Below are 15,284 nucleotides of genomic sequence, written 5' to 3' on the forward strand. Positions count from 1 at the left end.
CCGATAGACCAAACTAAAACCCAGCTTGATGATAGAAGACGTAGGCAGGCACCGTTTAAGTTAAGTTTAAGTTAGCTGCATTGGTGTGGTTCTCTCTCATCCTCATAAGATAAACTGACTGCAGTGATCTGTGTATCTGTTTGGTTTTTTTTATCCTGTGTCTCTGATGTTTTTTGTTTTGTGTGTGTGTGTCCTGCGCAGGCGTGTACCCAGCGTAGGATGTTCAATGGAACGTATCCCAGCACCCCATTCATCAACCATTATGATGTTAAGGAGGACATCAAGCGCAGGGAATACAGGACAAGGTTGAAGGTTAAAGGTAGGTCACACACACACATCTTGGGGGGGGGGGGGGGGGATTATTCCAAAATGGTAGCAGTGTCCATGTGGGGGAGAGAGGCAGCTTTATATGACAGGAGGAGGGTTTGTTCAAGCATATGTGATATTATTAGTCGCAAGTACCAGAACAGAAAGTAACAGTATTTTGATATAAAAACAAAATAAAATAAACTTTTTTGCATGTATTGTTAAGTAGATCTACATTATGACATGGAAAATTATCTAACAAGTTAAAAAGTCAGTTTTCATTTCATTATGACTTTAATCGTCTCTTCTCTATGGGCTGTCATCTTATAACGTCATTAAAAGCAGATGTGTTTATATTCTGTGTTCAACATGGCAGACAGCATGACGCTCCAGACACTGTCCTGTTCTGTTCTGTTCTGTTCTGTTCTATTCTGTTCTGTTCTGTTCTGTTCTGTTCTATTCTATTCTATTCTATTCTATTCTATTCTGTTCTGTTCTGTTCTGTTCTGTTCTGTTCTGTTCTGTTCTATTCTGTCCTGTTCTGTCCTGTTCTGTTCTGTTCTGTTCTGTTCTGTTCTGTTCTATTCTGTCCTGTTCTGTCCTGTTCTGTTCTGTTCTGTTCTGTTCTGTTCTATTCTGTTCTGTTCTGTTCTGTTCTGTTCTATTCTATTCTATTCTATTCTATTCTATTCTATTCTGTCCTGTTCTGTCCTGTTCTGTTCTGTTCTGTTCTGTTCTGTTCTGTTCTGTTCCATTCTGTTCTGTTAGTTGTCTTTAGCTTCTCTGCTGCAGTGTCCCAACTTGGTTAACATCCTTGCATAGTGTGGCTTTTACATCATATAAGTGCTGGGAAAACAAGCTAAGGAGGTGTTGCCCCACCACACGGGTTAAGCACTCAACTTTCACACCAAGAGGAGCAGATACTGACCCGGGTCTCAACCCCGATCTTGACCTGGCTTGTTTTGCGAGGTCAACATAATTGGGTTCACTCTTTCACACTTTCCTGGGTCACTAGTCTGGTGTGAAAGGAGTTTCAGTTTCACTGTAAAAAAATACTTTCTCAAGTGCTGTAAACTGGGATGAAGTCCCTCTTGACCCCTGTGGTGCCGTGGTGAGAACTGCACGAAAGTGTAAAGATAAAATGAGTAATTCAAACCATTGTGTTTTCCAGAATTGAAGGAAACTGGCTATCTCTCCACCAGCTATCAGACCGCTCTCACCCCAGGACCACCAAAGAAGAGACAGAAAACCAACCATCACAACAACAACCATCACCAGCCTAACCATAAAGCTCACCAAACCCCTAACAACCACACACCCAGCCCCAACCACATCAGGTTTAGCGACGACCAACACTGGCCCGCCGCGAGGCCCAAAACGAAGAAGGCCGACAGGCACAAACAACAGGGAACCAGCAGTTCAGCGAAACCATGGCAACCCAAGAGAAAAGTGCCCACCTCGAGAGGCCCGCTCCCTCCGGCAAAGCCGGCGAAACTAGTTTTTGATGAGGCGGATGACTTTCCCAGAGGGGGGGGCAAAGAAGAGACGAAAGGGAAGAAAAAGAAGAATAAGAAAAACAAGAAGCAAGTCCCTCCGGGGCCAACGGAGGCGCCCGTCAAGCCCAACCCGGACCGTCTGTTTCAGGTGGCGCCCGGAGAGGCGAAGAAGAAGAACAGTCGAGCCCGAGGGAGAGAGAGGAAGGCTGCCAACAGGGCCACCGCAGAGATGTACCCCACCGACGAGAACCTGTTCATCATTAAACAGAGGAAACGCAGCAGATAACACCACTGTGTGTGACGTGCGGGTGTTTGGTTCGGACACATCTTCTTCAGTATCCTGTGTGTGTGTGTGTGTGTGTGTGTGTGTTTAGAGGAGGACGAGGGGGTCTGATCACACGCACACCTGCATGATCAGTATTTGTGTGTGAATGACATTTGGGATGCTGTCTCACATGTTGTCCTCTCAGGTCTCGCTCTAAAGGAGTGAAATCAGCAGAGTGGCTTTAGGGAGGATGGGAGGGTTGATGGTGTTTCACACTGTGCTCTGAACTGACCCTCACAGCTCCACCCTGTGGCCACTGTGAGAACTGTGAGAACTAAGACAAACCCCCCTCTCCTCAAACCATGGCATCACTTGATGGCATTTTCACATTTGCATAGGTTACTGTCAAGATGTGTAGGAATGGACAGCAAAGTACAAGAACCAGGGTGAGAGAATTCATGTAATCGGTTCAAAAATTATTTCCACAGTGGTAAACATTCTAGATTACGCAATAGGATTACTCACAGTACTATACAGTCTTTCATAATGGGCAAAAAGAGACGGCAGAAAATTTACTTGTATCATCCTTCAGTGTTTACAATAAATTACTGACAAAGTGATGGTGAAAATAAGGGTGTCGTAGTCATATTTAATCTTCATTCTATAACTGCCCCATTAACATCAGTCCATGTTCTGGTGGGGTTGTGCACTGACTGACTGATATTGGGTGTTGGTTGATTTCTGTGGTTTAAACACAGTGTTGTAAGGTTTGAGATCAAAAGCTGCACTGACTCAGCTTTTTTAAGGACAGTATTTTCCAGAATTTCCTAGTGCCTCTGCTCTTAAGTCATAGTTTTAGTTGAAAGTGGCTACGCCTGCTTTCTGTTAGAGTTTAGGTGAATTATAAAAAAACACAGACTCTGGGAATAATTGGAAAAAAGTGAACAATTTACATTTTGAAAAAAATGAATGAATGCCATTTTTTTTACAACACTCACTAATCTGTAAGTCATGTATATATATAAATATACATAAATACCTCTATTACATACGCTTTATGCAGATATGAAGAGTGTCGCCTCACTAATTCTTGGGTGATCCGGATAACATGCTACTATTATGCAGCTGTAACAGTGTTACGTTTTAAACTTCTATTTGTTTTACTGTTCATTTCAATCAAATTGTACAGATTCCAAGTAGTTGTCACTGTAATAACATGAAGGATATACCTGCAGTCTCCCTGGGAAAAATAAAGTTTGGATCTGACATGTTATTAGTCACTCACCACATTACCACTGGTTTATTTAATTACTTTTAACTGTTTAATAATGGTTCACACTGCATTCTCTCCTGTATGATTCATGTAGATGATATTAAAGATCATTTGGTTCCAGTCACTAACTGTCTTTTTCCTCTGTGACACATCTTGGGACCAGGTACCTGCATGGCTGTAAGCTATGGGACGCTACTGCTCTTGTTAAAAAATAAAACACTAGAAAGGTTTGCTGAGCTTTATTGGTGAGCAGCATTCACTCCTGTCATTCATAACCAGAAGCAAGACAGAGGAGGCTGTTGCGCTCCCAAACCTGAGCTGTCATGCCAATCTACAACTTCATATGAATGAACTGGAAACGATGGAGAATGTGACAGGACCCAAGAAGATTATATGGGGAAATGGTAAATTTACTGCTTTAGAACTGACAGTGCCAAGCTGGCTCACAAAAATTCAGACAAATGGCATATAACCTCACAAATTCAGCCTCTAATTCACTGTCACGGAGCTGTACATTGGTGTAATGGATTAGAGTTTGGGCATCTTAATTTGTAAAAATATTGTTCATCTTCAAAAAATGGGCTACTGATTGCTTAGACTGTTGCAAGACAAGAATAGCTGAATTTCCGAGGCCTATGCAATTCTGGTTTGTCTGGTTTGTTAAGCCTGTGGGTTTGGTTCATGTTATGCTATTTATTTGTATAAGGTATGCTACGGCTCACTGGAATATGCCAATAGCCTATTAAAGCACTGCCTGAACTACAGGGACGGGGTAGTGTGCAACTCACGCTGCCTTCCAGCGCGCCTCCGATTTATTAAAACCTCCTCCCCAGGTTTGAAGTCAAAATACGATATGCGACGCTTCAAGTGCCTCTGTCGGAAACGATAACAAAATTGACCCTGTAACGAAAGAAGATGGGTGTTTTTTAATTGGAAATCAAGCAGCACAGAGTTACTGTATGCTGCAGTGGTTCAAATGTCGCAAATTATTTACAAACAATGCTTAGCCGCATACCACATAAACGGCCGGGCACCTTTGTCGCATGTCATCTCTCTCTCTCTCTCTCTCTCTCTCTCTCTTCCATCTTTCCTGTCTCTCTATACTGTGACAGTCTAATAAAGCAGAAATGCCAAAAATATATATGGTATAATTACAATAAAATACCACACTTGTTGCCATTGCGTCCATGCTCTCTACCCCACTATGTCACATCTAGGTAATTAAAGTTTCCACTTAAATCTTTGTCTTTCTTTTAAGGTCTTCTTGTAATTCTGTTACTTAACCGTAGCTGCATTGTAAGCATTCTCTACACACTGGTGGTTCTGCACTTTTATTTCTAATAATAAAAAATAAAGCTCTCACTTTCCTAGTCGTAGTTACCACTTTGTTTTGTGCGCTCATCTCGTTATTACGATACTTACAGCACCACTTGAAGGCAACACCACACTTCAGTCACGGTCACACGACGGGAAACTCGTGACCGACGCTTTACGCCGCCCTGCCCCCTAACGACGTGACTCCGCCCCGCGTCGTGGACAGCAGGAAGCCAAAGTGTTCACATCCACATTTTCATTTTCTGCCTGTAAACCCTCAGTGTGTCCATATCGACCCCGTGTGACCACAGCGAGCTAGTCTCTGGACTCAGGAACAGGGGAACATGGATAACGGTCTGTCCACAACCGGCGACATCAAGTTGGACCAGGCTGTCAAGCAGTGGCTGGAGTATGACAAGGTGAGTTGACAGCCAGCTAGCTTCAGGTGCTTGATGTCTGTTAGCTGGCCAGCTGAATGCATGAAATGTTACCAAACTTTACATGTGACCTAACTTTACCAGCGAGTAGTGGTAAATAAACCGGTGGGTAAACCATGACAACCACCAATATAAGCAAGTCTTACGAAAAATAAATAGAATAGTCCTATAATACTTTTTTAGAAGGATGCCATACAAATACCACAGCAAATCTGTAAAGACCATATAGGAGTATTATAGGACTATTATAATTAACTTTATATCATAGGAAAACTAGCATAAGGTATGATGAGGTCGCTGTAAACTCGCTGTCGAATATCACAAGGAACATTAGTGTTGTTGTTTTTTTTGACAGGCAAAATTAATTATATTTTCAGAAAAGCATTAATTTAGACTTTTTTGTAGACCCATACTCTGCAAGTCCATGCAGCACACAGGCAGAAGGGATGAGCATCAGGTCGGTCATTTGAGGTGCAGCTGTGATGATGCGGGCTACAGGACAAGATCCTGTTCATACTGGTGTGCTGCTGTGTCACACCGCTGAGCTTTCATTGCAATGACATGTAATTGCTAGAGACAATGATGTGACATCAGATACAGTCACATACAGTATGAATGGAATGATAAACATGACTGGGCCCATTATATTTTCCATAGCTTGTTTCATTCACCAAGGCAATCCCGAATGTCCTGTACCATCAATTTTCATATAGTTGTAATGGCCATAACTTTAATACTAGGCATGCATCAAGAGGTTGTTTTTCACTTCCTGTGTCAAAAACGAATGCAAGGCAACGTACTGTTATGTACAGAGGAATGAAAATATGGAATGGTTTGCCATCCGACATTACACATTTAACAAGTAAAACTGTTTAAAAAGAGTTTAAAGAAATACCTAATGGCACAGAACACCAGCCCCTCTCCAAATAGGACAAGTTTTGCTACATAATATCTGACTATATGATCATTAATGAGGAATTTTCTTGGTCATGTTTATGCTGTTTTTTTAATGGTACTACTATCATTCCTGAGCTGTATCAAATGTTTTACTATTTAGATATAGTGTGGGTGCTTGTTGTCATTGTTGTTATTTGTTGTTTTTGGTAGTTTTATTGTTGTTGTTTAATTGTTGTAGTTTGCTTGTTTGTTTGTTTGTTTTTTTTGTTGTTTTTTTGTTTTTTTTGTTTTTTTGTTATTTTCTGTTTCTTTTTGCCTTGGATTTTAAATACATTATTGTTTTGCATTATGATGTAATGTTTACTTGTGTGGACCCCAGGAAGAGTAGTTGCTACCTTGGTAGTGGCTAATGGGGATCCAAATAAATAAATACATTTAAAAAAAGGCACTCCCTTTAAATAGCTGCTATTTGAAGAAAATAGAGTTACCAGGGAGGGAAGTCCCTGCAGTCTGTACTGTAAAGACACTGAATGAAAGTGAAAGCTTTTCAGAATTAGCACCATGGTCCGCTCCATGGAGTCTGATATGAGATCATTGGAAATTTCACATAGAGGAGGCTCAGCCACACACTGTAATCAGAGTAATGTGCATCCAGCCATCTGACCAACACACGCAGAGTCATTTGTGGCCTTAAGAAGGCATGGGATGCCACCAATCAGGTCAAACTGGAAAAGGGAGTCAAATTCATTAGCCTTTAACGATAATTATGTTAGGAGGACAACTTGCTGAGCGGCCGGCTCAATCTTGTGAACAGAAAGCCCAAGTGTCATATGGATCCACTTATTCCTGGTGGCTAATTGTGACCAGAGGTTCAAATACTGGAGCAGAGAGGAAAGATCAGCTGACAGACAAAAAGAGTTGGAAGCTATCTTACAAAATTGAATAAACTTACCAATGGTGATGGATATAAAGGGCGCCCTCTTCCTGCATATGACAATGTGTGTGTGTGTATGTGTGTGTGTGTGTGTGTTTCCTCCTAGAACCCCAAGACAGTGTCTCTGGTGCAGGGCCTGATGAAGGACGGGGCAGTGGAGGCTCTGCAGAAATGCTTCTCCTCCAGGATGGAGTTTGGCACAGCGGGCCTGAGGGCGGCCATGGGCCCCGGCATTTCCTGCATGAATGACCTCACCATCATCCAGACCACGCAGGTAAAAAAAACCTACCGTACACCCACATGCATATTAAACACCATGTCACATGCGCAGCCAGATACACCCACACACATTCTTGATTCAGGTGTGATTCTTGTTCCCTGGCGGTGTTTAAAGCAGTTGAGACACTCCAAACTCTCGCGGCAGACTGCATGGTTCACATGCCAACGTCCCGTTACCCGTCATCATGTGATCTCAATGCAGCAACCTTTCTCACCCTCCTCCCGTCCCTACACCGCACATTCCCCACTTCCTCTTTCTCGCTCTTCTCTTATTTCCCCATGTCTTTTGCCCAATTTCACTCTCTCCTTCCCTCTCCCTCTCCTCCCTCCCTCCCAGGGCTTCTGTCGTTACCTGGAGGAGTGTTTCGGGGACCTGAAGGAGCGAGGGGTGGTGATCGGGTACGATGCCCGGGCCCACCCTGCCAGCGGGGGCAGCAGCAAGCGCTTCTCCAGCTTGGCTGCAGCCGTCTTCATTAGCAGAGGGGTGCCAGTCCACCTCTTCTCTGACATCACCCCTACACCCTTTGTGGTATGTTCAAGATCGCATCAGCTTTTATCATTTCTTTATTTTTTACATGGCAATCACATTTAAACCCTAGGAACACCTGGACACAGGACTGCTGCCATGCTGTTCACATGCTTAAAATTCAGAAAAATTCCTGAAAAGAAAAACAAATTGTCAAGTCAGTGTGCTTGGTGTCATGTTGGTTAGTGGAGCGGGTGACAGTGGGACCGTGGCTCAGAGGCTACAGGGCAAATTCCACTGAAAAAACACACCAGTATACATGTTGCATAATACACAGACACACACACATCACCGGGTATGCCCAGTTTAAGACTCATAAAGGCAGCATTCTTTTGACCTTGTGTCCACACATATATACCTACAGGCTTGTTGATTTTGTCCATAAAACCACATCAGATATTCTCACTGTTTTATAAGATTTTGTCTTGACAACAGTGTACACTTTTGATTGACATGTACTCTTTACACTGAAAAGTAGTTTACCTTTGCAGTGTGACAGTTACACTGCATTATCTGAGGAATGAATCCTCACAGTATCTTATTGATTGACTCACGGGCCGCAGCCGCACAAACTCCATACCAATCCCTCTCAGCCAATCAGGTTTACTGTGGGCTTTCTTGGATCACGCACACATTACATGAATCACTCTTGTCCGTAGGCTCATAGACTGAAATGATCTGCACACACACAGACATTTTCCAGTGGTGCCATGTGATTATTAATTATCCCCATGTTTAAACAGCTTGCCTTGTAGCCAAAACAGAGTTGAATCTATCAATAATGCCTTTGGCTCTCATTAGAGAATGTGTTTGTCCAGTAGTAATAACCTGATGCTTCAAGGCCCAGCCCCTATAGTCTCATGTTAGCTCGTCTTTCAACATATCTGTCCATGTATCGGTCTGTATGTCTGTGCTGTTTATCATATATGATCTAACATGACCTTTGAGCGCATTGGTGGGTGACATAATCCTCTCCTCCTCCCTCCAGCCGTTCACAGTGTCCCACCTGGGTCTGTGTGCTGGTATCATGGTCACTGCCTCTCACAACCCCAAACAGGACAATGGGTACAAGGTAACACTTTTTACTTACTCAGCATTTGTCATATTTTTTTTTCTGATAAAAGTTTTTGTAGGCTCATTGATTCGGGTCAGATTTGTTAGCAATGTGCACACCCACCGATTCATATTGCACTACAGTGGAAATAGGAATGCTGCCCAGATGTACAGAAAAACACTCGCGGGCAAGCTGAGACCTATTTTATATACTCTTATATACTCTCAATCCATTATTGTCCCCCCATCCTATCTTCCTCCCGCCGCTCCGCCTGTGTCTCAGGTGTACTGGGAGAACGGAGCCCAGATTGTGTCCCCTCATGACAAAGGCATCTCCAAGGCCATCGAGGAGAACCTGGAGCCTTGGCCTGAGTCCTGGAAGGCAGAGGAGGCCCTGAAGAGCCCGCTGCTCCAAGACCCCTACCAGGACATCCACACACAGTACTTCACAGCCATCCAGAAACACTGTCACCACAGGTACTCAGCAGGCAGAAACCAGGCGACACAAATGCGTACGACTCCTTGTTGACAAACTGCAGCATAGGGGAATGGATGGTGGTAGAGAAAAGCATGTTGTGGAACTAGATAGACTGTGTTTCTTCGTCAATATCTATCAGTGTTGAAGGTGTGATACTACCAGGTCATACTAGGACATACGCACAACACTAGAGAGTTGAAACACAGAACATTTTTGTTACAATTAGTCAATACACAGACACATACGGACACTCAAAGACAACAATACAAGCTTTGTTTTGACCCTGGTTCTTTTCTCCACAGGGAGATAAACAAGAGTTCAGAGGTGAAAATTGTTCACACATCTGTGCACGGCGTCGGCCACACCTTTGTCCAGGCAGCTTTCAAGGCCTTTGACCTTCACCCTCCCTACGCTGTAGAGGAGCAGAAAGACCCAGACCCCGAGTTCCCCACCGTCAAATATCCCAACCCTGAGGAGGGAGAGGGAGTCCTGGTACACACTGCACATACACTCACACACACTTCGTATGCAGTCAGTGTACAATACGTAGATGGTGTTGTGTGACGGTTGAAGGTGCAATGTGTGTGTGTGTCTCTGCAGACCCTGTCGTTTGCCCTGGCAGATAGAGAAGGAGCCACTGTGGTGTTGGCTAATGACCCTGACGCTGATCGACTGGCCATTGCTGAGAAAGAGAAGAGGTGTGTATAATATTACTGCTAGCGAATGATGCCAGACACTTTTAAAAATCTTGAATGTTTGGGCCCATTTTGTTGTTTGGTGGTGTATTTTTCTTATTCCAATGGATAACTGACCAAACGTAGACGATGTGACATTTTCAGCTATCTAAAACATCAGCAGTAAACGGGTTTGGTGTCAGTCCCTCAGAATCAAAGAGCAAGGGCTTCTCTCTAGACTCACCATTTTGCACCGACGTTCAACAATCGTACAGAGAGAAATCCATCGTAGAAGAGGCAGAGAGACCAATTTCTCCACCAACAGTAGCCTCAATAGACCAGAATGCAATGCAGCCTATAACATCTCTCTCTCTCTTTCTCTCTCTCTCTCTCTCTCTCTCTCTCTCTCTCTCTCTCTCTCTCTCTCTCTCTCTCTCTCTCTCTCTCTCTCTCTCTCTCTGTCAGTGGACAGTGGCGAGTGTTCAGTGGTAATGAGTTGGGAGCGTTGCTGGGCTGGTGGGTGTTCCGCTGCTGGAAACAACAAAACCCCGACGCTGCTGCTGTCAAAAACGTCTACATGTTGGCCAGCACCGTCTCATCCAAGATACTGCGAGCCATCGCTCTCAAGGAGGGCTTCCACTTTGAGGTAACACAATCAAGCTCCAGACTATTTTTGTTGCAAATGTGAAACTCGGGAGCAGCACGGCTTAAAACACAAGACGCACTAAAAAAGCACATTAAAACACATCAAGTGAACATTGTAAACTGTAGAAACACATGCACGTGTTTCCATACTGCATAAAAAACATATGGAAGGCCTACTCTCGCTTCTTGGCTAACGGATACCAACAATACACTTGAACACACTCTGTTTTAAGCGGGTTTCACCATAGCAAACCAGGCAGGAGTTCACATTTCAAATCGTGTTTCCACTGATTGCCTTAATGCTGCTGTTGTAGTTTATGTTATCGCCTTTTGTTGGGACAGGAAACGCTGACAGGGTTCAAGTGGATGGGAAACAGAGCCAGAGACCTGCTGGACCAGGGGAAGACTGTTCTGTTTGCCTTTGAGGAGGCCATAGGTAAACGCACACACACACACACACACACACACACACTCACATTAATGTTGACGTTGTCTACTGGTACCATCACAGGAAAACAGTACTTATCAATTTTTGCTGGCATGACATTATATGAGTTTGTGTGAGTAATGGTGTCCTATATGTCACAGGCAGTTTGATCTGTCTAAAAGTGTTCATGTGATGTAAATTTGATCTGAGATCAGATGAGGGACAAAGGGCAACCTACTGTTTGAGAGTTATTAAAACCCCTTTACCAACACACAGGATCTGATGAAACTATCCTTTGTGAAATTCAACTGGGATGAGCCTATGTAGAAACCTTTGGATGTTAGGGTAAAGTATGTGACTGGGGTTATGAACTAGGCCCCACCCATCACAGATGCATGGATGTTTTTAATCATCAGATAGCATGAAGAAGTCGGGCTTATTTCAACTGTGGACCTTGGTCTTTGTCAGTGGTCTGTGGTCGAACTCAAACACAGCATGTGTAAAAGAGTGAGGTTCTACTCTTATGAAGGAAAGGAGTCTGGCTCAAGGAATTAGACTATCACAAGTGGTGTGTCCATTAAAACACAGGAGCAATGAGTCCATTTATCCATTTAATGTAGATTGAGTCCATACAATGTTGATATAGGATAATGCTTGCAGTAGTTGAATGAATTGTTGGTTTCTATAATAAACAAACCAGAAACATTCCACACATTATAAAGTGTACATTAATATATAAATAACATAGCCTACTACAAAGCATAATAAGCTAGACACTTGACTTAAGTTACCAATATATAATACAAAAATATACTGTTTCTGTGCTCTAAACACAATTACAAGTGACGTCATCATTTCATTCATAAAATATCGGCATACGTGTAATGTGTTATACTGGGTTTAGCGGCACCGATTGGCAACAACTTAGAACAATTCAATCATCATACAAATAAGCTTAACTTACATTAATCACAGACACAACAATTATCCACAGCGATCTGATCCCCAGCCACTATTCACCTCGACAAACTTCCAAACACTCGCAGGTGTATGGAGCTGATTAATCAAGGCCCCACACGCACCACAACGCACGTGACCGTCAGGGCTGGCGCGCTGCGGCGCGATGGGAAGGGTGCGCTCAAGTCCCGGGATTTTCCACAGCATGTGCTGGGTAAAGGTCATTTTGGGTTAATGTAACGGATGTGTATGCACTCAGACACACACATACAAGGTCACATACTCTAGTGCATTCCCATATAACATGATTAAGGCTGTAATTGGAATGTTGTGCCTTTCACGTGCGCTGTTGGCAGCAGAAGACAGAAACGAGTGTGCACAGCAGGGTTGGAAGTTTGTGTTGAAAGGATGAAGCATTGACAGGGTCTTGTGTGTGTGTGTGTGTGTGTGTGTGTGTGTGTGTGCGCGTGTGCGTGCGTGCGTGTGTTGCAGGATATATGTGCAGTCCCTCTGTACTGGACAAGGATGGGGTGAGCGCTGCAGCCATAGCAGGAGAGATGACTTCCTATCTGGCCACTAAAAACACAAGCCTCTCCCAACAACTCACTGCCGTCTATGAAGAGTAAGACACACATTCAGTTCACTTTGAATTCTGTCACTTCAGTATGTAAATTGAAACTGCAAAAGACAGGTTGAAAATTATATTCCAGAGAACTTAATGTCCATTTCGGGGTAAAAAATGTTTCCACTTAAATCCTCCATATTTCAACTTTTTAAATGATTGCATCCTCCAAAACATTACTATTTTATAAGCGTAGGTCTTTAGATAGCTTATAACGGCAACACTTATTAACTTATTACTTAAACTTATTCCACAATTTAATTTTTTTTTTTAAATAAATAAATAAACTCCTCGTCCTCAGGTATGGCTACCACATCACTAAAAACTCCTACTTCATCTGCCACGACCAGGATGTGATCCGCAGCCTGTTTGAGCGCCTGCGTAACTACGGCAACCAGAAGGGCTCCTACCCCACCGAGTGTGGAGGCGTCTCCATCACCGCTGTACGAGACCTGACCACCGGCTACGACAGCAACCAGCCCGACAACAAGGCTGTAAGGATATACACACACACACACACACACACACACATGCAGATCAACACACAGAGCACCGCCAGCCTCTGGCATATACTACTGATTTTCCTCGACAATTACATTTTTTTTCCAAAACATTGCTCTTTCATTTGTTACTTCCACCAAGGAGAATATGTTTTTGCCCCAGTTTATTTGTTTATTTGTCAGCAGTATATCTCAAAAACTTTTGAACAGATTTCCATGAAATTTGGTGGACAGATCGGCCCTGGGCCAAAGACCAATTAATTCGATTTTGGTGGTGATCTGGATCTGGAATTTCTGCCATTAGATGAATATCTTTTTTTTTAGTCATGACTATGAAACTAACAGAGATAGAGACTTGATTCCAAATCCATGTAGTTGAACTTGATATTCAGTAACCCAGATTTCCAAGTCCAAATTCCTACTTCAAATTACTGTTGCAGCAGAGGCGAAGACATAAAAATCAAATCTTCAACTGTTCCTCCAAACAAAAATTCTTCATGTATCTCTCTTTCCATCTCTCCATCCATCGTTCCCTCCTTTCCTCCCCCAGGTTCTCCCCACCTCCAGATCCAGTCAGATGATCACCTTCTCCTTCTCCAACGGGGGCGTGGCCACCATGAGGACCAGCGGCACCGAGCCAAAGATCAAATACTACACCGAGCTCTGCGCCGCCCCCGGTAACAGGTAGGTCGCCATAGAGACCAGGCCAGCTTCCCACAGTGACAAAACTCCTAACTGTGAAGGAGACCGCAAGCTCAGTTATTCCATTATTTCATATTTTATGTTCCTGTCTCACTTTCTGCTTCTCTCCCAGCGATGTGACGCACCTGCAGAAGGAGTTGGACGACTTGGTTGATGCCATCGTGGAAAACTTCTTCCAGCCAGAGAAGAATAAATTGCAGCCCAAGCCGGAGTAACACTGATATTCATAATTGCATATATACATACACACACAGGACCAGTTGTGACTAGTATCTCTGACCAGCATTTCACACGATGTCTTAACTACTGTAGAGGGGATTATTGATTTAATACAGGCTTCAGTTTTATTTAGAAACTTACTTTTTATTACTTTATTTTCCTACACTGTTGTTTAGATATGCCAGTTGCATCAGTGAAGGATCTGGATACTGTTACCTACTAATGAATCTGACTTGATACCCATTTGATAATCAGCAGAGTTTATGGCAACCTCTGACCTCCACTTTGAGTTTGTCCACCATCTGTTTGTTTGGGGCACACGGCTCCAGTGCCAGTATACCTCCAACAATCACAATAAATCACAGTCACATGGTTTGGATTTGGTTTATCTCTAAGCTCTTAAATGAGAACTGTGAAATGTCACACTGCAGCTGCAGTCTTTCTTGCTTGTTGAGTGTCGGGATAAATAGATAAGCAGCATATATTCACTTGTATGTAACAATTATGCATTCCGCACTGTGCTTCAGCATCAACTACAAGGCTACTAAATACCAAGACTCACAGAAGAGTGTAAATGAGAACTGCTAAAACTGATATTGTAAAACTGATGGATGTGTTGTACACAGAAATTAAAGTGTGAATGTTAAAATTAGTTAAAAGCAGAGTATAGTAGGAACAGTGGGGCTGAAGTGTGATTTTGATGTGTTTTAAAGCCATTCCAAGTATAAAAGGGCTGTGTCATTGCAGAGCTGCTAGTTTGTAAAATGACTCAAGCATAAAGCTTTACAGCACCATCAAGTGGAGAAACCTTGTTACACCCTACACGAATTTGTCAGATTGCTCATTCCTTGAAATGAATTGTTAAACTCAAAGGGACTCTTGACACCATCAAGTTAAATACACAATTGAGATCATTTTACTTTCCAGCATTTAGGTGATCTTGCTTGAGTACTGTAATTCAGAAATGGGTGGTTAGCAGTCCACCTTTCCTTGTGTGCTTTATCTTTAAACAATGTGCTGAAACGGCTTGTTTTCTTCAATAAAGAACGGTTTATAACAGCGCATGTGGAGAGAGAGAGAGAGTGATGAAGAGGGCGAGAACGGACAACACACACACACACACTGGCAGACAGACAGACATATCACATCTCCATCCTCCAGCAGCACATGCATGCACCATGCACTTGTCATGCTCCGTCAGAGTATGGAGAGGAGGGCTGGGGAGGGAGGGAGGTAGTGCTGGCTGGCCGCGGTCGCCCCTGTCTGCTATATTTAGCTCC

General features: G+C 43.2%; 2 protein-coding genes across 5 annotated transcripts in view; both read left to right on the forward strand.

Moving 5' to 3' along the window:
* The window catches only part of zcchc7 (zinc finger, CCHC domain containing 7), a 45,159-nt gene extending 41,626 nt beyond the window's left edge, over positions 1-3,533 (forward strand). For all 4 annotated transcript variants that reach the window (XM_078291451.1, XM_078291448.1, XM_078291455.1 and 1 more), the window contains 2 exons: positions 202-319; positions 1,478-3,533. In XM_078291451.1, the coding sequence (XP_078147577.1) occupies positions 202-319; positions 1,478-2,088 (729 nt within the window). In that variant the 3' untranslated portion in view covers positions 2,089-3,533. The remainder of the gene's footprint in view (positions 1-201; positions 320-1,477) is intronic.
* A 1,355-nt stretch (positions 3,534-4,888) lies between these two features.
* On the forward strand, positions 4,889-15,066 carry pgm2 (phosphoglucomutase 2). Its single transcript, XM_071923260.2, has 13 exons — positions 4,889-5,073; positions 7,029-7,196; positions 7,539-7,730; positions 8,716-8,799; positions 9,064-9,257; positions 9,561-9,750; positions 9,859-9,956; positions 10,398-10,578; positions 10,920-11,013; positions 12,454-12,583; positions 12,885-13,077; positions 13,634-13,767; positions 13,898-15,066. The coding sequence occupies exons 1-13, from the start codon at positions 4,999-5,001 to the stop codon at positions 13,998-14,000; spliced, it is 1,836 nt and encodes a 611-aa protein (XP_071779361.2). The 5' UTR covers positions 4,889-4,998; the 3' UTR covers positions 14,001-15,066.
* The last annotated feature ends 218 nt before the right edge of the window (positions 15,067-15,284 follow it).

This window comes from Centroberyx gerrardi, chromosome 3 (genome assembly GCF_048128805.1).
Source record: "Centroberyx gerrardi isolate f3 chromosome 3, fCenGer3.hap1.cur.20231027, whole genome shotgun sequence".
In the NCBI taxonomy this organism is placed as follows: Eukaryota; Metazoa; Chordata; class Actinopteri; order Beryciformes; family Berycidae; genus Centroberyx; species Centroberyx gerrardi.

What these genes read in the sequence shown, in the direction of transcription:
- pgm2 (XM_071923260.2), top strand. Translation starts at nt 4,999, where the DNA reads ATGGATAACGGTCTGTCCACAACCGGCGACATCAAGTTGGACCAGGCT. An exon ending in TCACCCCTACACCCTTTGTG is followed by an intron (nt 7,731 to 8,715) that starts GTATGTTCAAGA and finishes TCCTCCCTCCAG; the next exon opens with CCGTTCACAGTGTCCCACCT. An exon ending in CAGAAACACTGTCACCACAG is followed by an intron (nt 9,258 to 9,560) that starts GTACTCAGCAGG and finishes TTTTCTCCACAG; the next exon opens with GGAGATAAACAAGAGTTCAG.